The sequence below is a fragment of the Echinops telfairi genome, unplaced genomic scaffold (assembly GCF_000313985.2).
Source record: "Echinops telfairi isolate 266 unplaced genomic scaffold, ASM31398v2 ScPeMD7_60;HRSCAF=208, whole genome shotgun sequence".
In the NCBI taxonomy this organism is placed as follows: Eukaryota; Metazoa; Chordata; class Mammalia; order Afrosoricida; family Tenrecidae; genus Echinops; species Echinops telfairi.
The window spans coordinates 44,773,310-44,792,103 of record NW_022103958.1 but is presented as its reverse complement, the minus strand read 5'-3'; the positions used below and the strand labels follow the sequence as shown (position 1 = coordinate 44,792,103).

Here is an 18,794-nt window from a genome sequence, read left to right as displayed (position 1 = left end):
GCACATATGTACATTTGTTGCCATCATCCTCAAAACATTTGCCTTCTACTTGAGCCCTTAATATCGGCTCCTCATTTTTTCCCCTCCCTTCCCACTCCCCTCTCCCTCATGAACCCTTCATAATTCATAAATTGTTAAGGCAGAGCCTCAGGACTGCATGTCAGTGGGCCAATCTGGGTCATGTGTCTAGTTCTGAACCAGTAGTGGCAGTGGGGGCGGGTGCTTGAGTTAAAAGTCTGCCTGTGAAAGAATGCAATTAGTACAAGTTCCTTTCTAAGAAAGAAGAGAAGGACCGACCACTTCTATCCCTGTGGCAAACCTAGAGCAGTTTGTCTCTTGTTCTTCCTTTTCTGAAGGATTGCTTTTAAATTTGAGGGTTTTGTGTTGCTGATTTTTCTTAGGCCATTCCTGCATGATGTCGCTAGTTCAGGTGGAACAGTGACTAAGCACTCAGCTACTAATCGAAAGTCTGACTGTTCCAACCCTTTGCGGTAGTTCTACTCTGTTCTCTGGATCACCATGAGTCAGAGTTAGAATTGCTCAAGGCAGCAGGTTTTTCTTGCTTGAAGCAGTATAGATCCTGAGCTCCTGGCCTTTGTCCCGCCAGATAATGACCCTTCTCAGTTGCTAATACAGATATTAGGTTTCCATGTGGAGAGAATTTTTAAGCTATTCAAACCTGTGATCTGTCAGTGAGTAGCCAATGATCTGGATTCTTATAGTAGCTCTATTCCAGCTGTCTGTAGCACTCAAGCCTTATGTTGAGCCATTGTTATGTACACAGAGATGTTTATTTTGAGTGAGACATTCTGAGGGTTAAGGTCATGGGAGGTGCTACTGGCATGGATACTGGGAATGTAGCCTCCCCATTCTCCATTGCTGCTGTTTTTTTCCATAGAACCAGTTTACCCCCAGGGCTGATTGCTTGTGGTTTGGAAAAGTCAGGAAAATTTTGTTTTTAGGTAACCAGATCTGAAATAAACTTCATCCATGTAGCTCAGATCTTTTCCTCAGATTCCATTTCATATTTCAGTGAGGGTGGGGTGCATGGATGTGGCTAATGATAGCACTGCAGAATGCTCCTTCTGTGTTGACTCTTACCACACACCCGACCCAAAGAAAGTATTCTGCTGCCTGCAGCAAATTGTGGAATGATTACTGAGGGCTTGTAGGTTTTTGTATTTTGTTTCTCAGGTTGCGACAGTTTTATTAACATATAATTTACATATGATAGAGTTCAATAGCTTAACAAATCAAAAAGTTGTGATGTCATCACTATAATCAATTTTAAAACATTTTCTTCTTTCTTGAACTCATTATTATTAGCTCCTTATTTGCTTCAACCTCCCTGCCATAATTCCAAGAAACTATTAATCCAGTTACTGTCACTATAGATTTACCTTTGGTGGATTTCATATCCTGGAGAAACATAGAAAAACAAAAAGAAAAATCCCAACAGCAATAACAAAATAAAACACAGAGAAACTACAGTTGAAAAGGTAACAAGACATAATAAAAAACTAGAACAAATTTACAATGGGTAAAAGGGAGACCAGATGATAAGGTATTATATTTTAACCTAACTACATGTGTATCAGTCCACTTTTCAATGCATTCTCAATGATACCAAGGCTATTCACATTCCTGGTTAATGGTCAGAGGGGCTTCACTGGAAACTTAATCCATGTGAGGACCCTGCAAATCGATTTGGGGCTTTCGCTGTCATCCATAATCTTCTGCAAACTGGTTGCTTAGAACTTAAACTCACCTCACTTAAGTGGCTGCTTAATTTAAAACCTTTAAGACCCAGAAGCCATTCTTTCTGATAGCCAGGCAGATTGGCTTTTAACTTCTGCATTCTTTTTCTTGCTCAATATCTGCATATCATTTCACTATTTCTACTAGTTCACTACCTGACCATACCCTAATTTATTTACTTAATTCCCTTTCGATGGGCATTTAGTTTATTTTCAACTTTTTGCTATTACAACTAATGCTGCAGTGAAATTACTTGTTCATGTGTGAGGGTATTGACATAGAATTGATGGGCCACAGGGTGTGTGCACTACAAATTTTGACAGGTATTTCTAAATTGCCCTTTAAACCCCCAAACCAAATCCATGTGGGAGATGCCCAGTAGTTTCACGTAGGAAAGAACCATTAAAACAACAAGACAAAAGAACCTTGGTGTCCATTGACAAAGCAAGAGTAGTAAACAAAGTGAGCTGAGATTGCAATAAGAACAGCAATGAGAATCTCATAAATGTCCGCTGGGTCTATCCTATGGGAAGAAAGACAACCTGTTAAGAGAGGAGATGGAATTGCCCTGGTGCTAAAGAATTATAAACTAAAGTTGAAATGCCAAGTCTTGGGGTGGGGGTTACTGGGGGAACATCTGGTTAAGGAGAAGTGCTGAGGATGCCCTCCCCACTCCGTAGTCGCACAGAGCAGAGAGAGATACAGAGATGATGCAGCGAATAAGGCTCTGTAAGGGGGTGGAACAGCAGCTATATTTGGATCATTTCCTAAGCATTTCTGCTAGTGAGACCCTTAAAAATTTGACCATTTCTCTCTCTCTCTCTCACCTGTTTACAGTTCCTTTCCAGAGGGTAGAGGAAGAAAGTGGGAAATTGCCACTCTCACTCTAATATTAAAGCAAAGGGAGAAACTAGTATATGAAGTAAACATGATGGGCTCCTTGAGAGAATATGATCAGTATTGCTGGAGAGTGGAGAGTGGCGAAAGGAGAAACTAGTCACAAACAGACAAGCACTGTAGCCTTCGGTAAATCAGAGCTTAGAAAATTTAGAAATAAAATGAGTGGGGAACCTCTGAAAGCAAAGTTGACTGAAGAAGATAGACCGTGTTAAAGCAGTATCTTCTGACTGTGTAGTCTCATAAACCATACCAAGAGAAACGAAACGCCCAAAGGCTCCCTGAAGAAACTAGTTACCAAAAGGGCATCTACAAAAGCATGGACACACAACAGTGCGCCTGCACGAACAGGGTCAGGAAAGCAAAACAAGAATTAAAGGACTTCTTAAAGTTCTGTTCTCAGTACGAAGATCAAAGAAAACATGGAATCCATCCCACCTATGCCTCCAAGAGGTCCAAATAACTTAAAGCCATATTCCCAGGACCATTTGCTGTAAGCAGATTTTAAGAAATCAGGAAAATGAAGTGAGTTGATAGAATATTCCCGGAGAATTTCAAGGAGAAAGTCAGTTGGGTTCTTTAAAATGTCATCTATTGCGTTTGGAGTCAACCTTATGATATTCTGTACTTGAATGTTAAAGTAGGGTGTGTTAGTTTGGGTACATTAGAGAAACAAATCCACAGAAACTTGTGTATAAGAGAGAGTTTTATATAAAGGGTAAGTGCACATCAAGAAAACATCCCAACCCAGTGCTCTCCAAGCCCACATGTCCAACATTAACCCATATGTCCAACACCAATCCATAAAGTCCTCCTCCATCTCACAAAACAGACGCAATGATGCAGACTGCAGAAGGAAAGCCGAGTCAGTGAATGTGTAAGTAGCTCAGCGCTGGCAGGGGTCTCCACATGGCTGCTCCAGCACCCAGGGCTGCATTGGGGTAGGTCCATGTATATGGCTTCTCCTCAGGTGTGTCACGCAGGAAGTGAGCCTTGCCAGCTGAAGCAGGGAACTGGCTAAGGCAGCTGCACCGTGGTCTGACCATCAGAAAGCAATAGACCCAAGAACTAGAAAGGCAAGGTTCACTGAGCCATTTATCACCTAGTCCTTCAATTAACCCCACATGTGTTTATCAGCCAGGTTGGCACAATAGGTTCTCTAGAGAAACAAAACCAGAATGCTAATACTTTTATATATATTTATATGGATAGATAGATAACATAAATAAACAGTTAATTAAATTATAAAGCAGTACAAATGGCTCAGTGCACCTCACTCCCATGAGACAGTTGTGAGTCATTGGCAGTCCTTCAAGTCTGGAGGGCTGCCAGGTAGTCCTCTATAGAGCAATTCAGGCTATCGGGCACAGGCAGCAAACAGCAAGGCAGGTCACCAACAGTCAGCCAGAGGACAGGGTCTGACAATCTCCAGCTTAAGAAATGTAAATTCCAATAGTGTGGTGAAGCAGGTCTTGAAGGAACCTCAAATTACAGTGACTCAATCCACAGGTTAGGTGTTCCACAGGTAGTGTAGCTTGCAAATTGAGGCACAGCATAAGCAAGGCAGCCACACACTGGTCCGATGATCAAAGAGCAAGAGACAAGAGACAAGGCTCGCTGAGCCATTCATCTCTCCGCCCTTCAATTAACCCCACATGTGCTTATCGGCCAGGTTGGCACAATAAACTTTAACTATCTCATTGGGCTTTACTAAGAATTAGTCAAATCAGATCGACCTTATTGGTTTGGCTGGTAATGCATCTTATAGTAGTAGGTCTGGTAAATCTTCACTTCCGTGAGGTGTTAGAAAGTGTTGCTTGGACTAGCCTTATAGATGAGATGAAGGAATATGGAATGGATGCGAATGGGTATTTGGTACTTGAATGATCATTCCATCTGCTGACTGGCTCTTAAAGATTGTCTTTAGTTAACCTAGTAATCTGTCCCTAGCTCTCCTGCTATTTAATATTGTTAATCGAAATTTTAGATGTTGCTAGAGAAGGCCTGGTGACATAGTGGTTATGCATAGGGCTACTGCTTGCAAGGTCAGTGAATAGAAATCACCAGCCCCTCTTCGGGGAAAAAGACAAGACTTTCTACTCACATAAAGACGTGAGGAAACTACAGGGACAGTTCTACACTGTCATATAGGGTTGCTATGAGCCAGAATCTCCTCGATGGCATTGAGTTTTCTTCTTGTTGTGTGTGAGAGAAGGTCTTGAAGTTGTGATAGTACAAATCCCAAGAAAATGAATCTAGACAGACCTAGACAGACTGGAGAGATCAGTTGACATTTAAAGGGTAATACGAGATTGGAAGAACCTGCATAGTTTAGAATTGCTGAAGGTAGGGGATGATACTTCAAGGAGGAACCAAGCACCTTGAGAGAAGAGAACAAGCTTGTGGATTAGACTGAGAAGAAGTCATTAAGGACAAATAATGGCCACAGTATGTTGCACCTAGAAATGTATCTGCCTGAGAGGGGTGAGGAGGGAATGCGATGATGAAAAGTCAGGGTCAGTCCATCGGATGCACACCGAGAAGTCTAAAACTGTGAAAGGAGAAGGCAGTTGAGGATAGTGTGGTAACAATTTCTTTTAGAAGGATTAATACCAGAGTAGTTACAAGAAGGACCCCTCGTGGTGTAGTGGTTACACGTTGGGTTGTTAACCACCAGTTGCACCAAGGGAGAAAGATAAGGCTTTCTACTCCCATAAGGAGTTTTAGTCTTGGAAACCCACAGGAGCAATAGAAAGTCTCACCTGGTGGTTTCAAACTGCTGACCTTGCAGTTAGCAGACCAACTCTTTACTAAGGTGGGATCTTAAAGATGCCCTCAAGGAAATGAAGGGTGTGGCTTGGTTCATACCCTCTACCAATGCGCCCCCCGCACCCTACCAAGTGGGGTTCTAGCCACAAGCCTGTAAAATCCAGAATTATGATACATCACTTAGGAAGCAGTGGCCACAATGATTGACCATAACTCACTTAACAATAGGGAGAGATGAGGAGGGCAACCATCCTTCCCCATAGATTACTACAGCAATTGGGTTTCTGCAGTGACAATGTCTATAGACTTGGTAAGGGAAATACCAATCAACCTGCTAATTAAAGGGATTCCGAATTTAATAGGCATTAATTCCTAGGTATGTAGTTATTTTTCAAAGTTGTCATAAAAGGCCTAAATATTCTAGAGGTGACAAAGCATCAGGTTTGGAGTGGGAAGTGGAGGCATGAGGTTTGGTCTAGAGTGTGAGGGAAGTCTGGGACTGTTGGCCTATAGAAGTGCAGTGTACCATGGAGAAGGGGGCTTCAACAGTTTGTGCAGAAATGGAATGAAAAGATAATGAAAATTTCCACGAACTGTTGAGGCCTTCTCCTGTGTTAGTGAACTGTGCATGAGGTGGTGACATGTTTGAGCACATGAGTAGGGGAATTGACCTGTGTAGCATGGACACAGGTATAAAGGTGATGTGTCTGTGTGTGTATCCGTGTTTGTGTCCCCATCTCTGCTGTTGCTTCTGCTTCCTGAAGGATTTCTTCTAGGCTCTGTGTCTCAGGCGTTGGCATGCAAGAATGACCCTCCAACAGGGTGCAAAGGAGCTCCTTGCGGTTGGGGGTTTGTTAAAACTGCAAAGCAGTCTTCCATGGAGGAGGCAGGCAGCAGAAAACAAGCCACGCCTTTTGAGTCCTGTGCAGAGTGGATGGCCATGGACAGGGGTGGCTGAGTGCTTCCTGCAGCTTACCTTCTGCAAGCTCCATCCTTTTCTATGCTGCTCTCTCCAGGAGCTCTGGGTTGGAAGGCTGACTGACCCTGCGTGATTTTTCTCTCCTCTCTCTTCCTTTCTACAGTCAGTTCTGAATGTGATCAGTGAGCTGCAGGAGCAGATGTGTAGGCTGCAGCTGGACATCCACAGGCAGATGCAAGAGCGCCAGTTACTCAGTAGGGACCACCCTGAGGAGGTGGCGGCTGGTGACGGTGCGGCCCAGCCCCAGCCCTGCAGCCAGCACTGTGCCCGTTGGGAGGGGTCACCTGTAGGAACCACACTTAAGTATATCAGAGCATGCATGTGTGGGGCATTTCACTGGTGGAGGGGCCGGTGGGGGGTTAGCATGGTTCTGTTTTTGCCTCTGGGAATAACTTGGGACTCATTCTTCTCTGGAAACAAGTGAGCTTTGTGCCCCTCACTGAGCAGGGTGTGAGCAGATGAGACAGACCCTTGGACAGGTGGTAGTACTCATCTTTAGGACTGGGAACGAGGTATGTCAGACACCCTCAATTATGGGCATTTGTGCCAAAGAAAATCTCCAGATATGTGCCAAAAGGAAAAAAAAACAAAACACAAAAGTCAGGATTCTCAGGTACCTGATTCAGATATCAGTTCCTTCTTCTGGGCTGGGAGATTAAACAATGCTTCATCTCATATAATTCTTTTTCCTTGGTGGGGGGGGGGGGGAGTAGCATCATGAAAGAATTCTTTCAAGTTTATTTTTAAAGAGGTTTACTTCCCGTGAGAAACTAGAACACAGTTTGCCATGTGCTTTATCAATTAAATCATTTTCTGGACTTTATAGAAAAATATGCTTCCCCCCCCCACCCACATCTCTCAATCCCATTAGAGTGGCTTTCATGACCTCTAGCCCAGGTAGGCTCTATCTGAGTGGAATTCTGCAGGGACCTGCTTCTCTGGCATCATGATGCCTGGTGTGACAGCAGAACTAAGAGGATATAGAAGCCCATGACCAGTTAAACAATAACTTGAGTTTATGTGTTTGTTCAATACATAATGCATACCTACTGTGTGTGCCTGACTCTGCTGGAGAGTCAGTCGTTAGCAAAGTGAACTTGGAACTAGCAAAACTCCTCTTGGAGTTATAGTGTAGGAGGAGATCTAAAACAGCCAAACCCATTGCTACTAAGTCAATTCTGATTCATAGTGAACTCAAGGGACAGAATAGAAGTCTGTCCTTTCATTAAGGTTTCCAAGGCGATAAATCTCTATGGGAGCTGACAACCTCATTGTTCTCCCATAGAGCTGCCAGGTCTGAACCGCTGACCCTGTGGACAGCAGCCCAACACAGAACCAAGAGAATTAGTTGGTAGCTATCCTACAAGTAAATATTTTATTGTAGAGCGCCTGAGACACACAAAGCCTGAGGCAATGTGGAGATCTAGATAGCCTTGTTCAGGTAGGCTTGGAGAATGGGTAGGAGTTATTGTGATGGTTCTAAGCATATGTAAAGGACCGTGTTGGAAAGAAGAGTGAAAAAGTGTTCGGAGTGGCTGGATGATAATGGAGGAGGGAGGAGGCAAGCAGGAACATGGAGTTTCTGATAAAGGTGATACCAGAAGTGTGGTGACAGTTCACCACATTGTTCTTTTGCTCGGCGGCATTGAGTTGATTTCAACTCCTAGCACTTCCTGTGAGTAGAACCATCCCACAGAGTTTTCTAGGCTATCATTGCTAAAGGGCAGATCTCCAGTTCTCTGAACCTCCAACCATTTGGTTAGCAGATGAGTGATTGACCATTGTTCCCCCAGGAATTTTTTCTATCACATGCAATTAAAGTCTTGTACGTTAATTGTACAAGGAAAATGTTGTATATTTACTACAATTAAAAGAGAAGAAAATGATGACAGTGAATGACCTGAGTTGGACTGAGCTATATTTGCCATCAGTTATAATTTATGAGACCTGAGAAACAGAGGAGTGACTTGATCAAATTTGTGTTGTAACCATATGAATGAGCTTCAAAGATTTGTGGGAAAATGGAACTAAAGGATAGTGGACGTTTTCCACAAACTTTTTGAAGCCCCTTTTTATTGGTCCACTGGATGCCTTATGGTCAGTGGATAGAAGAGGGGGAAGGAAACAGAGGATGTCCAGGCTACCAAAAGTGGTTGCTAGGCCACAATGGTGTGGTAGAATTGGAGAGAAATGATTCAAGCTATTTTCTTGGAAGGGTGGAGAATGGATTAGGTGTGTAGGGAAAAGGGGAGAAGAAAATACCAAGGATGGATCCCAGGTTTGTGGCACAACCATTCAATAAACGGGCATGCTATTTAATGAGGCAGGGATGAAGGAATAAGAGAAAGGCAGTAAAGATTCTGTTTTGGACTTCACAATCGAGGTGCTATGTGACATACACTGATGTAGATGTTGAGGAAGTGTGTTGCTTAGGTTGCCTTTATGCTAAATTGTTTATAGTCAATAGGACCAATTGTTAAGGGAGATTTTATGTCTTTTTTTATTGTAGGTATAGTTTTAAATCATGGGCTGGAATCCCAGTTTCGCCATCTCCACCTATGTAAGGCTTACATATCACTGCATTGGTTTCTACTGTCCAAAGAATAGTATCAGATCTCCTTAGTTTCTCAACCAAGAGCCTTTATATTAAAGCCCCCACCTTATCTGGATGCCTTAACCCTTCATTTGCTCTAGCACAACATTTCACATATTTTCTGCCTTTTCTTTCCCTCGACACCCCCTCTCCTTCCATTCCTTCTCAAAATCATTTTCCTTCATGACTTTCCACTACACTTGGCACGTAGTGTTATTTCCTTTAGTGGATCATTTCTATCCCACTCAGCTGCCCCTTCCTCTGTGAAGCCCTCCAGAATCATGAGGCCCCTCCATTGGCACTCCCCGTTTCCCCCCATTGCCAGCAAAGAGAGATGCTCCCAGCCTGCACTTTGCTACTTTGCCTGCTTCGCACAAGTACAAGCCTCATTCCATTGCTTCACCCCTTCGCAAACGTTCACGATGTGCACACACACTGGAGTGGATGCAAGCCTCTGAAAAAGGGGCAGGCAAGAAGGGTTCTAAAGAGAAGAGGACGCTTTTCTCTCCTTGGTAGTTGGAACTCGCTGCTCTAAGACATTCCTCTCATTTTAAATGGCCATGCAGTTTTCCTGCAACAAGGACCATGCTTACAGATTTAACACCACAGTGTGGGATTAGATGCTGTTGCTCGGCCCCTGGTGTCCTCTGTGCATGAGCTTTTCCAGGTTTGTATACCCAGGGCACCTCTGGATTTTTTAACCAGCTGAACTCTGCCTTCCTTTCCTGACCCTCTAGGAGCTGTTACAAGAACTCAGGCACCTCAAAATCAAAGTAGAGGAGTTAGAAAATGAGCGGAATCAGTATGAATGGAAGCTGAAGGCCACTAAGGTAAGATGCAGTTCTGATGCATATTGAGAGGACATTGAGGCCCTGGCAGGAGGAGCCCAGTGTTCACACTGGGGTCGTCAGCAGCCAAAGCTTGAAAAATGAAAATGTATTATCCCACTATGTGCCCAGGCAGCAGCACTGAGCACAAAAGGGACTGCAGCAGACAGATCTAGGTACACGAAGGGTGTTTTGAGAAGAGCCTGCAGGACTCTGGGCTCGGGAAGGGTTGCAGTAGAGTCTCCTCCCACACACCACACCCGCAGTGTCTACTTGAAGCCTAGGAAGTTGTCTGAAGGAGCCAGTGAAATGAGCACGTTAGCAGCAAGTGAGCGACAGGCCCTGAGTCGGTCAACGCAGTGTTATCTAGTCCTTTTAAAAATGACTAGTGCCGCTGACCGTCCTTTTTGTTTAAGCATGTCTTACTTTCAGCAATGAATGTATTCCTAAAATAGAGTTTTAATAAATTTGTTCAATGAAATTATGCTATTGTTTTTTATTGGAAATTTGGTGTTTAAAGGAATGAAAACCACACCAAAACCATTACCACTGAGCCAATTCCAACTCATAGCAGCGCTATAGGACGGAGTAGATACATGACAGGTAGCATGATATAATAATTTAAGTACTTTTCAAACATTAATGTATCTAATCCTCATAAAATCCATGAGATCCCACTGCCATTGAGTTGATTCCAACTCATCGTCGGACCTGAGAGGACAGGGTAGAAGTGCCCCTGTGGGTTCTGAGACTATAGCTCCTTTCAGGAGTAGAAAGCCTTCTCTTTCTCTTGCAGAATGAATGGTGGTTTCGAACTGCTGAACTTGTGGTTAGCAGCCCAACTTTCAACCCACTACACCATCAGAGTTCCACTCAAGATTTAGTTCTGTTATATTCATGTTTTACAGATGGAGAAACTGAGGCATAGAGAAGTTAAACAATTTTTCTGAGATCTTACTTAGTTATCTAGTTCTCTCCCTTTTAGCTAGTCAGGCATCTCCATAGTCATCTCCATACTGGCTCATTTGTATCTGAGACCATTCTGGTATGTCTTTACCTCCTAGTCACCCAGTCTAGGAGGACTCTTTCTCATGTAGCTCCCAACCTTCACACACAGTGCTCCACTCATGCAGGTCCTATCTCGGCAAACCTTTGAAGTTGTATGTACCACTCTGTTATAAAATCAAGATGCTTTTTTTTCCCCTTTAAAATTACCTAAGCCCTTTGCCCTGGCATGTATACCTTTGAAATGCTTAGAGTTGTTTAATAACTACCAGGTGTTGAGCATCTTCTCTGCACTAGAATATACCAAGATCTTTGCTCACATTTTCTCAGTTAATCCATAAAAAATACCCAAGGAAATATATATATCTTATTATCCTCATTTTCAGTGTAAAGAAACTGAAGCTCAGTGTGGTTCAGAGTTTTAGACCTGGGTCAGTGTTGTTTGAAAACTCAAGTCCTCTTTCTTAGATCATCCTGATTCCTTGCAATAAAAACCTACGCTGATTTTTGTTGTTGTTAAGTTCCTCAGTTTCCTGCTAAAGGTTTCTATGGCTCTCACGGTGATTCATATTCCAGTTCAGCAACCCCGGGGTGTGGTCCCAGAGCTTAATGAAGCCCAGCATTTTCAGGATTCCAGAATACCCATCTCTGCATGTCAGCTCTTGGCTCACTCTGTACCCACCAGTCATGACTTTATTTCCACTGTATTTCCAGTTTGAGGTGGGACGAAGAAAAAGGCCTATCTATTGTTATGGTGGTGTGCATACATGCTATCACATAAATATCTTGGGAGAAAGAAGACCACATTCAAAAAGAAAATCCACTTCTCGATAACCCTCCTACTTTGCAGTCACAGTTCCTCCAGCTCTAGATGTGCCTGGCCTCAGGGCGCTGGGCAGGAAAAGAGCCTGGTCAGGTAGGAGGGAAGAATCAGACTGACAGTCAGCACTGCTGGCAGGGCTGGAGTAGCCAAGAAGAGTGAATGCTTTCAGCAGATCTTCACTCAGCGAGGAGGGCTGTGAGGCTTCTGGCATCGCTGCTGATTTCCAAGCTGGTCTTAGGAACCAATGGACCCAGACTCTCTAGCTGAAAGCCAGTCATCAGAGTCTGGTCAGCCCTCTGACCTGGTCCAGATTCTCTGTTGCTCTTCCAGGCTGAGGTAGCCCAGCTACAGGAGCAGGTGGCCCTGAAGGATGCAGAAATTGAGCGTCTGCACAGTCAGCTCTCCCGGACCACGACCCATAACGGCCATATGGAGAGAGGTAAACAGCTTCATTGTTCCTGAATGCAGTTGCCCCTGTCCCTTCTAACATAACTGTATGAATGTGTGTGTATAACCTTGTATCAATTGGTGTGTTGGTGTTCATGGATGTGCATATAATGAGAGGACTTAAAAAAGTTCATGGAAAAATTGTCCAGGACCTTTTGATGCCATCTCGTATGTGTATCTGTGAGTACACACATGCATGTGTGCCCTGGCATGTATGTAGGCTCATCTAAAAGTCATGGCTGTGTTGTAAAAACATTGTCATGAGACATTCCTCCAAGATTCAGTTTTGAAGATGCTCCTCACATGAGCAGTGCTTATTGAAGCTCTGTGTAACCACCGCTGAAGTTTTTACTGCGGATGTAGGAAATCCCTACCTCTTTTACTTGATTGAAAACACTTGTTTCTGTGTCTTCACCCAAGGGAGGCTTCAGCAGCTCATTCAATCATTCTACATATGTCCATCTGCTTAACACTTGTACAAGGCCTAGGGCTGTAGAAACAAACACGTTCTTTTTCATTCTCTATTTCTAAGTTTAAACCTTACCTCTCAGAAAGGGCTTTACTGTCCACCATACCTCAAATAAGTGCCACAATCTTATTTTTCTCTAACTCAATATCATTTGTATTTTCTTCATAGCCATCATTATCATTTCCAAGGTTGTATTTTGAGAGATCTCTTGTATATAAACTGTTGCCTCCACTCTGAAGGGGAGGGTATGTGTTTGTCTTGTTCAAGATTATGTATAATATTTCAATCCATGATAGACTTCCAAGAGATATTTGCTGAACAAGTGAGTGGATAGTAAATGGGCCCTGAAAAGTCCAAGTCTTGCTAATTAAAAAGAGGATAAATCCTCAAATATTTTAATTGATACATGTTTTCTATTTATGGATGTCTGCCATGTTTACAAAATGGTCATAGGTTTATGACCTACCTCCCATTCAGGCTTCAGAGCAATGCTGGGGTTGGGGTGGGAAGTCATATAGTCCTGTGAATTTGTGCCACTGCCAAGTCTCATCTCAGCCTCAGTACTGCCTAGCTTGGATCCCTGGCTTGGGTGGGGAACCATGAAACAGCAGCTTAGGCTGGAGAAGGAAATTAGCAGACAGCATGCTCATGCCTCTCCAAGCCCTTCTCAGTGTCTCCCAAGCAATTAGGTGTGTCACTACTGCCAATGCATAGTGTAGAGACTACGTCCTCTTAGGATACTCTAAACCTGCATTGCCAAACCTTGGCAGTGAGTTCCCGCTATTATGACTTCTAGAGCAGACTGCCCTCTCCTTCCACCGTATGCTTCCTTCTAGTCCACACCTTTGAGACCCTGCTTCATTTCATCTTCAGGTGCCTCCTAGACCTGGTCCTTTGGTCGCCCTCTGCTCGGGTCAAGTCTTGGGTGAAGAATCCAGCTTTGCCAGGCCCCAGCTGGAACTTACCTTCCAAACTAGGCAGACCAACTGATCCTAGATCCTGGACTACCAGGATCCTAAGAAAAAGAGCAAACTCTCTTCTTCACTCTGTAAAAGAATTGCCACACTTCTTTACACTAAGTCCACAGATCCACTACTTCTGCCCTTGTAGCCTGTGAACACGCATCCTGAAAATGGGATGCCTACTCATCTGCTCCCTTATTTCCTGTACATTTATTATAGACATATCTTTATTCTATTTACAGTTACACCAGCTTAAGAAAGGAGTTTTTGGAAAACAGCTGCCTAGTTTTGTGCCAACTTTTTTTTATACCCCAAAATAGTTGGTAGGATGACCTGCAGCTTCTCCAAGCATTAGGTTTTGTCTTGGCTCTCCAGACCAGTTTAGAAACAACCAAGAAGAAGGCCCTGTTGGATCCAGAGGAAGAAGAGTATGTGGGTTGACCACCAAGGACTGATGCCGTTCCTTTGGTCCATAAAATAGCTGTAGCTTTACAATGAAACAATTGGTTGTCCTTAGCTGTAGAGTTTGCTTTAATATAGTATTAGATGTAGTATCTAAACAATAGCTGGTCAATTTTGATTATGCCATTTTAAATTTAAAATGAAGTCAAGTACCCATTTCTTTCACGTTTCCTTTGCTGTCTATATTCAACTATAAGACCTTTTAATTGTTTTATTTATTATTTTTTAAATAACAGTTTTATTGGCATATCATTTACATATACAATTCAATAGTTCAATCATGTCAAGGACAGTTGTGCAATTATTGCCATATTTTCACCAATTTGAAATGCTTCTCTGTTAACAATTCATTGATGTATGGTTTTTCTCCAAGACCAATTCATAGCTCAGGTATATGCCTACTGAAGGTATAAAGGATACTGATGCTGCATTCCTGTGAGATGTAGGTTGTAAATGAGTTTTGGGTCCTTCCATGCTGCCTTTGACTAGATGGCATGTTTTTGTTTTTTTTTTACAAATGTTTATAAAGAGAAATCAAAGTATTAGGTTCATTCATTTAGTAGTTCAACAAATATTTAATGATGGTTCTGACAGGCACCATTCTGGGATCTTTAAAGAAATCGTGGGGACTATGTGTAATTTGTCCACATGGAAACTCCTATTGGTTGCACTTAAGGAACATCTTATTATGTTTGGAGTTGGGAGTTTATGTAAATAACATCTTATTATGTTGGGAGTTTATGTATCACTCTTGGAATTGATGTAATTAATTCTTTCTATATCTGAATTTTTTTAGACCAAGAAATTCAGCGTCTGAAAATGGGAATGGAAACTTTGCTTGTTGCAAATGAAGATAAAGTAAGATGGTCACTGAGCGGTACTGTCTTCTTCCTCTGACTTCCTGGTCCTGTTTGGTCCCTGCTGGTCTCTGATCTTCTGGACAAGCTATGCTTATTGGGCTGTTGACTCAGCAATGTGTTAGACCAGCTTCTGCCTCCTAGAGACTCTGCCTCAGCCTTGTGTTACTGGCTTTGGGACCTGGAAACTGCCTAAATGAAGTCTCCCAAAGGCAAACTAATGTCAGCCTGGCTATGGTAATGTGGTGGTGATACACTTTGGTTACTGCCAGTATCATAGCTACTGCTTAGATCCAGCCTCTTTCACACTCCTGTGCATATGATCTAGTAGTAGAACAACCAGAGAGACTCTAGGCAGCATGCAATGGCTCAGTTTACCCTGCCCTCTTAGATGCTACCTATCTCATTTCTGCACAATCATGATCATCTCCAGGTATCACAACCTTTCCTTTTACAGTTGAAGAAACAGATTCTAAGTGCTTTACTACTCTTTACCCAAGGTCAGGTAAACAAGTAAATAGCAGAGCTAGAGTTCAAACCCAAGTTTGTGTAACACCAGAACCTATATATCTCCCCCAACCCCCTAGGCCTCTGCCTTGCAATAAATGATCCCCTCTGGGAATTGCTTTAATTGTAATAGAAGCCTAGGAATAGATGAGGCTATTGGGATAAATAAATAGAACAGGCGGGACTTAGACTAGGAAGTAAATTTCCTCCTGCTCAGGAATATAGAGAGACTATATTATGTTTTCGGAAATGCTTAAATCCCTTGAGGGCTATGCCAAGGAGGGATATATTTTTTTGTCTTTAAGATAGAGATTGGCGGGGAGGAGACGAGCCAGTCAAGGTGCGATGTAGCAACAATGAAAAATACAACTTTCCTCTAGTTCCTAAATGCTTCCTTCCCCCCTCCCCACCCTCACTATCATGATCTGAATTCTACCTGGCAAGTCTGGCTAGACCGGAGTATGTACAAAGGTATAGATAGGAACTAGAAATACAGGGAACCCAGGGCAGATGATCCCTTCAGGACCAGTGGTGTGAGTGGCGATACAGGGAGTGTAGAGGGAGAGTGGGTTGGAAAGAGGGAACCGATTACAAGGATCTACATGTGACCTCCTCCCTGCGTGGACGAACAACAGAAAAGTGGGTAAAGGGAGAGGTCGGACAGGGCATGATATGACAAAATAATAATTTATAAATTATCAAGGACTAATGAGGGAGGGGGCAGCGGGGAGGGAGGGGAAAAAATGAGGACCTGATGCTGGGGTCTTAAATGGAGAGGAAATGTTTTGAGAATGATGAGGGCAATGAATGTACAAATGTGCTTTACACAATTGATGTATGTATGGATTGTGATAAGAGTTGTATGAGCGCCTAAGAAAACAATTTTTTTAAAAAGATAGAGATTGGACTCAGAGCCATCAGTAGTTGCAGACCCTATGGAAAAGGACCTGGATAGTGTGCCTCCTCCTTGAAGTGTTCCATAAAGAATGGAGTTTCCTTCTCTGTGTGCCCAGAACGTAGCTTTGACTCTAAAAGTGTGGGGCTGCTTTTCAAAGTGCTTATGTTAAAATCTGCTATTGCCCTGTGGCAGGACCGTCGGATCGAGGAGCTGCGGGGGCTATTGAACCAGTACCGGAGAGTGCAGGAGATCGTGATGGCAACTCAAGGTAAGAAAGCAAGTGGGCGCGCTACAGTTTTCTCCAAACAAAATTCCAGCTTTGTGACAGATGGCTCTGAACTCGAGAAATATTCAGTAATGATTTCCGGGAAATTTAGCAGATGACAATCAATTCAGAGTTGCCAGGAATTATCCAGATCACCAAGGAATTAAAGCTTTCAACCTTTAACCCTTAGGAGTCCCTACTTTTGGAAGGTCTCCTGCACATCTCAGGATAATCCCATAGAGGCAATGAATAGAGTTCAATCTGGAGTAAAAATCAAGCCACCTCCCCTCCAGTCAACTCGGGATATGATAGATTTCAGGAGCCTTTCTTGAGGCCCTGGGTTCCTGGGCTGCTTTACAAATTCACAGTATAGGGAGAGCTCTTTATATTTTGTATCTGCTGCCCAGAGTAAATGCAACGTTCAGGCAGTTTTGGTGTTCTTACGGATACCGCGGTGCATATGTCAGGCAGCCATCCTTATGATTCATGCCACTGACCTGAGTTTTCACCAGAGCGACTGATGAGCAGCTGACTCACAGGAGAAGGCTTCTATAATAGTAATCTGGACTCTCCCATTCCACCGGATCTTCTGGGAAGATGCCAAGTCCCAGCCGGGGCTATCGCTAGCTGGTCACCATCAAAGGCCTCTCTGCCAGCCCAAACACCCACATTGCAGTCTTGTTTTCTCAAATCTTTTGAGATCTTGGCAGAGATGTCACCAGGTCAAATCACTCTCAGAGCCTAATTGCTTGTGGCCAAGCCATGAGGAGGTTGGAGATAGCAGGTGCCTTTCCAATCTCTTAGAGAGGTATGCTTTGATCTTGAGATGACCTTGTGACAGCTCTAGCTTAGATGCCCTGAAGAATCTTTTGAACACTCTTTTTTTTTTTTGAACACTCTTATGTCCTTTTATCAACTACTTAGTTGTTTTCTACTGAAGAGGAAATAGTAGAAGGATTTTGTGGTACAGTTACAGGTTTCTGAACAAATCACACAGAGTGATCATTGCTGTGCATTAATGCTTCCAGTGCCTTCAGAAAGAACACTTACTATCAATGAAGAAGAACTGGATGGAAGTTTCAGAAAGTGGAACTCTGTAAATAAAGGACCCGAGGAATTATTTAAGCCAGAGGTACCGTGCTTCCATTCACAATACGGGGCTTCAGCAGACCCTCAGTTTGCCCTGAGCTTGAGGGAGGATCTGCTCTGGAGAATACATGTCAGGCTACTCATCTTGAGCAGGGAAGCCCTAAATCAGTGGCTCTAGAAGCCTTGGGGAGAGGACAAGGGGAACACGGCTTTAACCTTCAGGCTATGTTCTGGTTGGGACAGATAACCTGGGGGTACTGGGACACAGGAGAACAGAACATTAATCTGTGTCCTTGTATGTTTTTGTCTCCCCTCTTTGGAAGGTAAACATAGACCACAGGTGGTGTTTGTGTACTTGCCACTGTTTCTTCAAGCGGTAAATCAGTTGCCAGTGGGCCCACTCTGACTCTTTGCCAGTCCAGGGCGTGTCAGAATAGAATTGTTCTCCATGGGGTTGTCAGGAGCTGAAATATTGGAAGCAGATCGCAGCCTGTTGTTGAGTGAATGAATAAATCAGTCATGCTCATTTAGAATAATGTTAACTGTTTAATGTGACACGCCCCTCCTTCACAGACATCCCTTGCAGCCCCCATAACTAGCACGGGCATTTCCTAACGAGCACTGGCTTTCCCTTCTCTGCTCTTTTCTTCGCTTCCAAAGACCCACACTTAGTTTTGTTGTTGTTTGTTTGTTTGTTTTTAATCTGCTCCTATTGTGTGTATTTTTCTGGGCTTAGTCTAGTTAGAAATAAGCAAACAAAACCACAGATGCAGACCCCAGGTGAAGAAGTAACTTCAGCCTGGGACCTAAGATTCACAAAATTCCAGGGGAGGCACACTGGAAAGGATCTTAGCAGTTCTGGCTAACCCTTTTAATTCAGGAAGGAATGAATGTCACCCCATGATCCAGTTATCAAGTCAGAGCAAGCACAACAGATTGCTAGTAATCACATGAGTAGTAACACACTTGCTCAATGCTTCTGTGATCACTGTGTTGGGCAGGGTATATGGCTCATGGACCTTACTCCTTACAACACTCCATAAGTGCCACTCCCCAGCGCCACCCCCCCCACCCTCCCGCAAAAAAATACAACCAAGCACCCACTGCCATCTAGTCCAGGGGTCCTCAAACTTTTTAAATGGGGCCAGTTCAATTCCTATGCACACTGCACATATCTTATTTTGAAA

The 18,794-nt window shown here is 43.3% G+C and overlaps 1 protein-coding gene across 6 annotated transcripts in view; it reads left to right on the top strand.

Moving 5' to 3' along the window:
* The window catches only part of PPFIBP2 (PPFIA binding protein 2), a 186,525-nt gene that overhangs the window by 141,807 nt on the left and 25,924 nt on the right, over positions 1 to 18,794 (top strand). For all 6 annotated transcript variants that reach the window (XM_045290869.1, XM_045290867.1, XM_045290866.1 and 3 more), the window contains 5 exons: positions 9,734 to 9,826; positions 11,982 to 12,090; positions 14,788 to 14,849; positions 16,446 to 16,521; positions 17,547 to 17,650. In XM_045290869.1, coding sequence (XP_045146804.1) covers positions 9,734 to 9,826; positions 11,982 to 12,090; positions 14,788 to 14,849; positions 16,446 to 16,521; positions 17,547 to 17,650 — 444 coding nt within the window. The remainder of the gene's footprint in view (positions 1 to 9,733; positions 9,827 to 11,981; positions 12,091 to 14,787; positions 14,850 to 16,445; positions 16,522 to 17,546; positions 17,651 to 18,794) is intronic.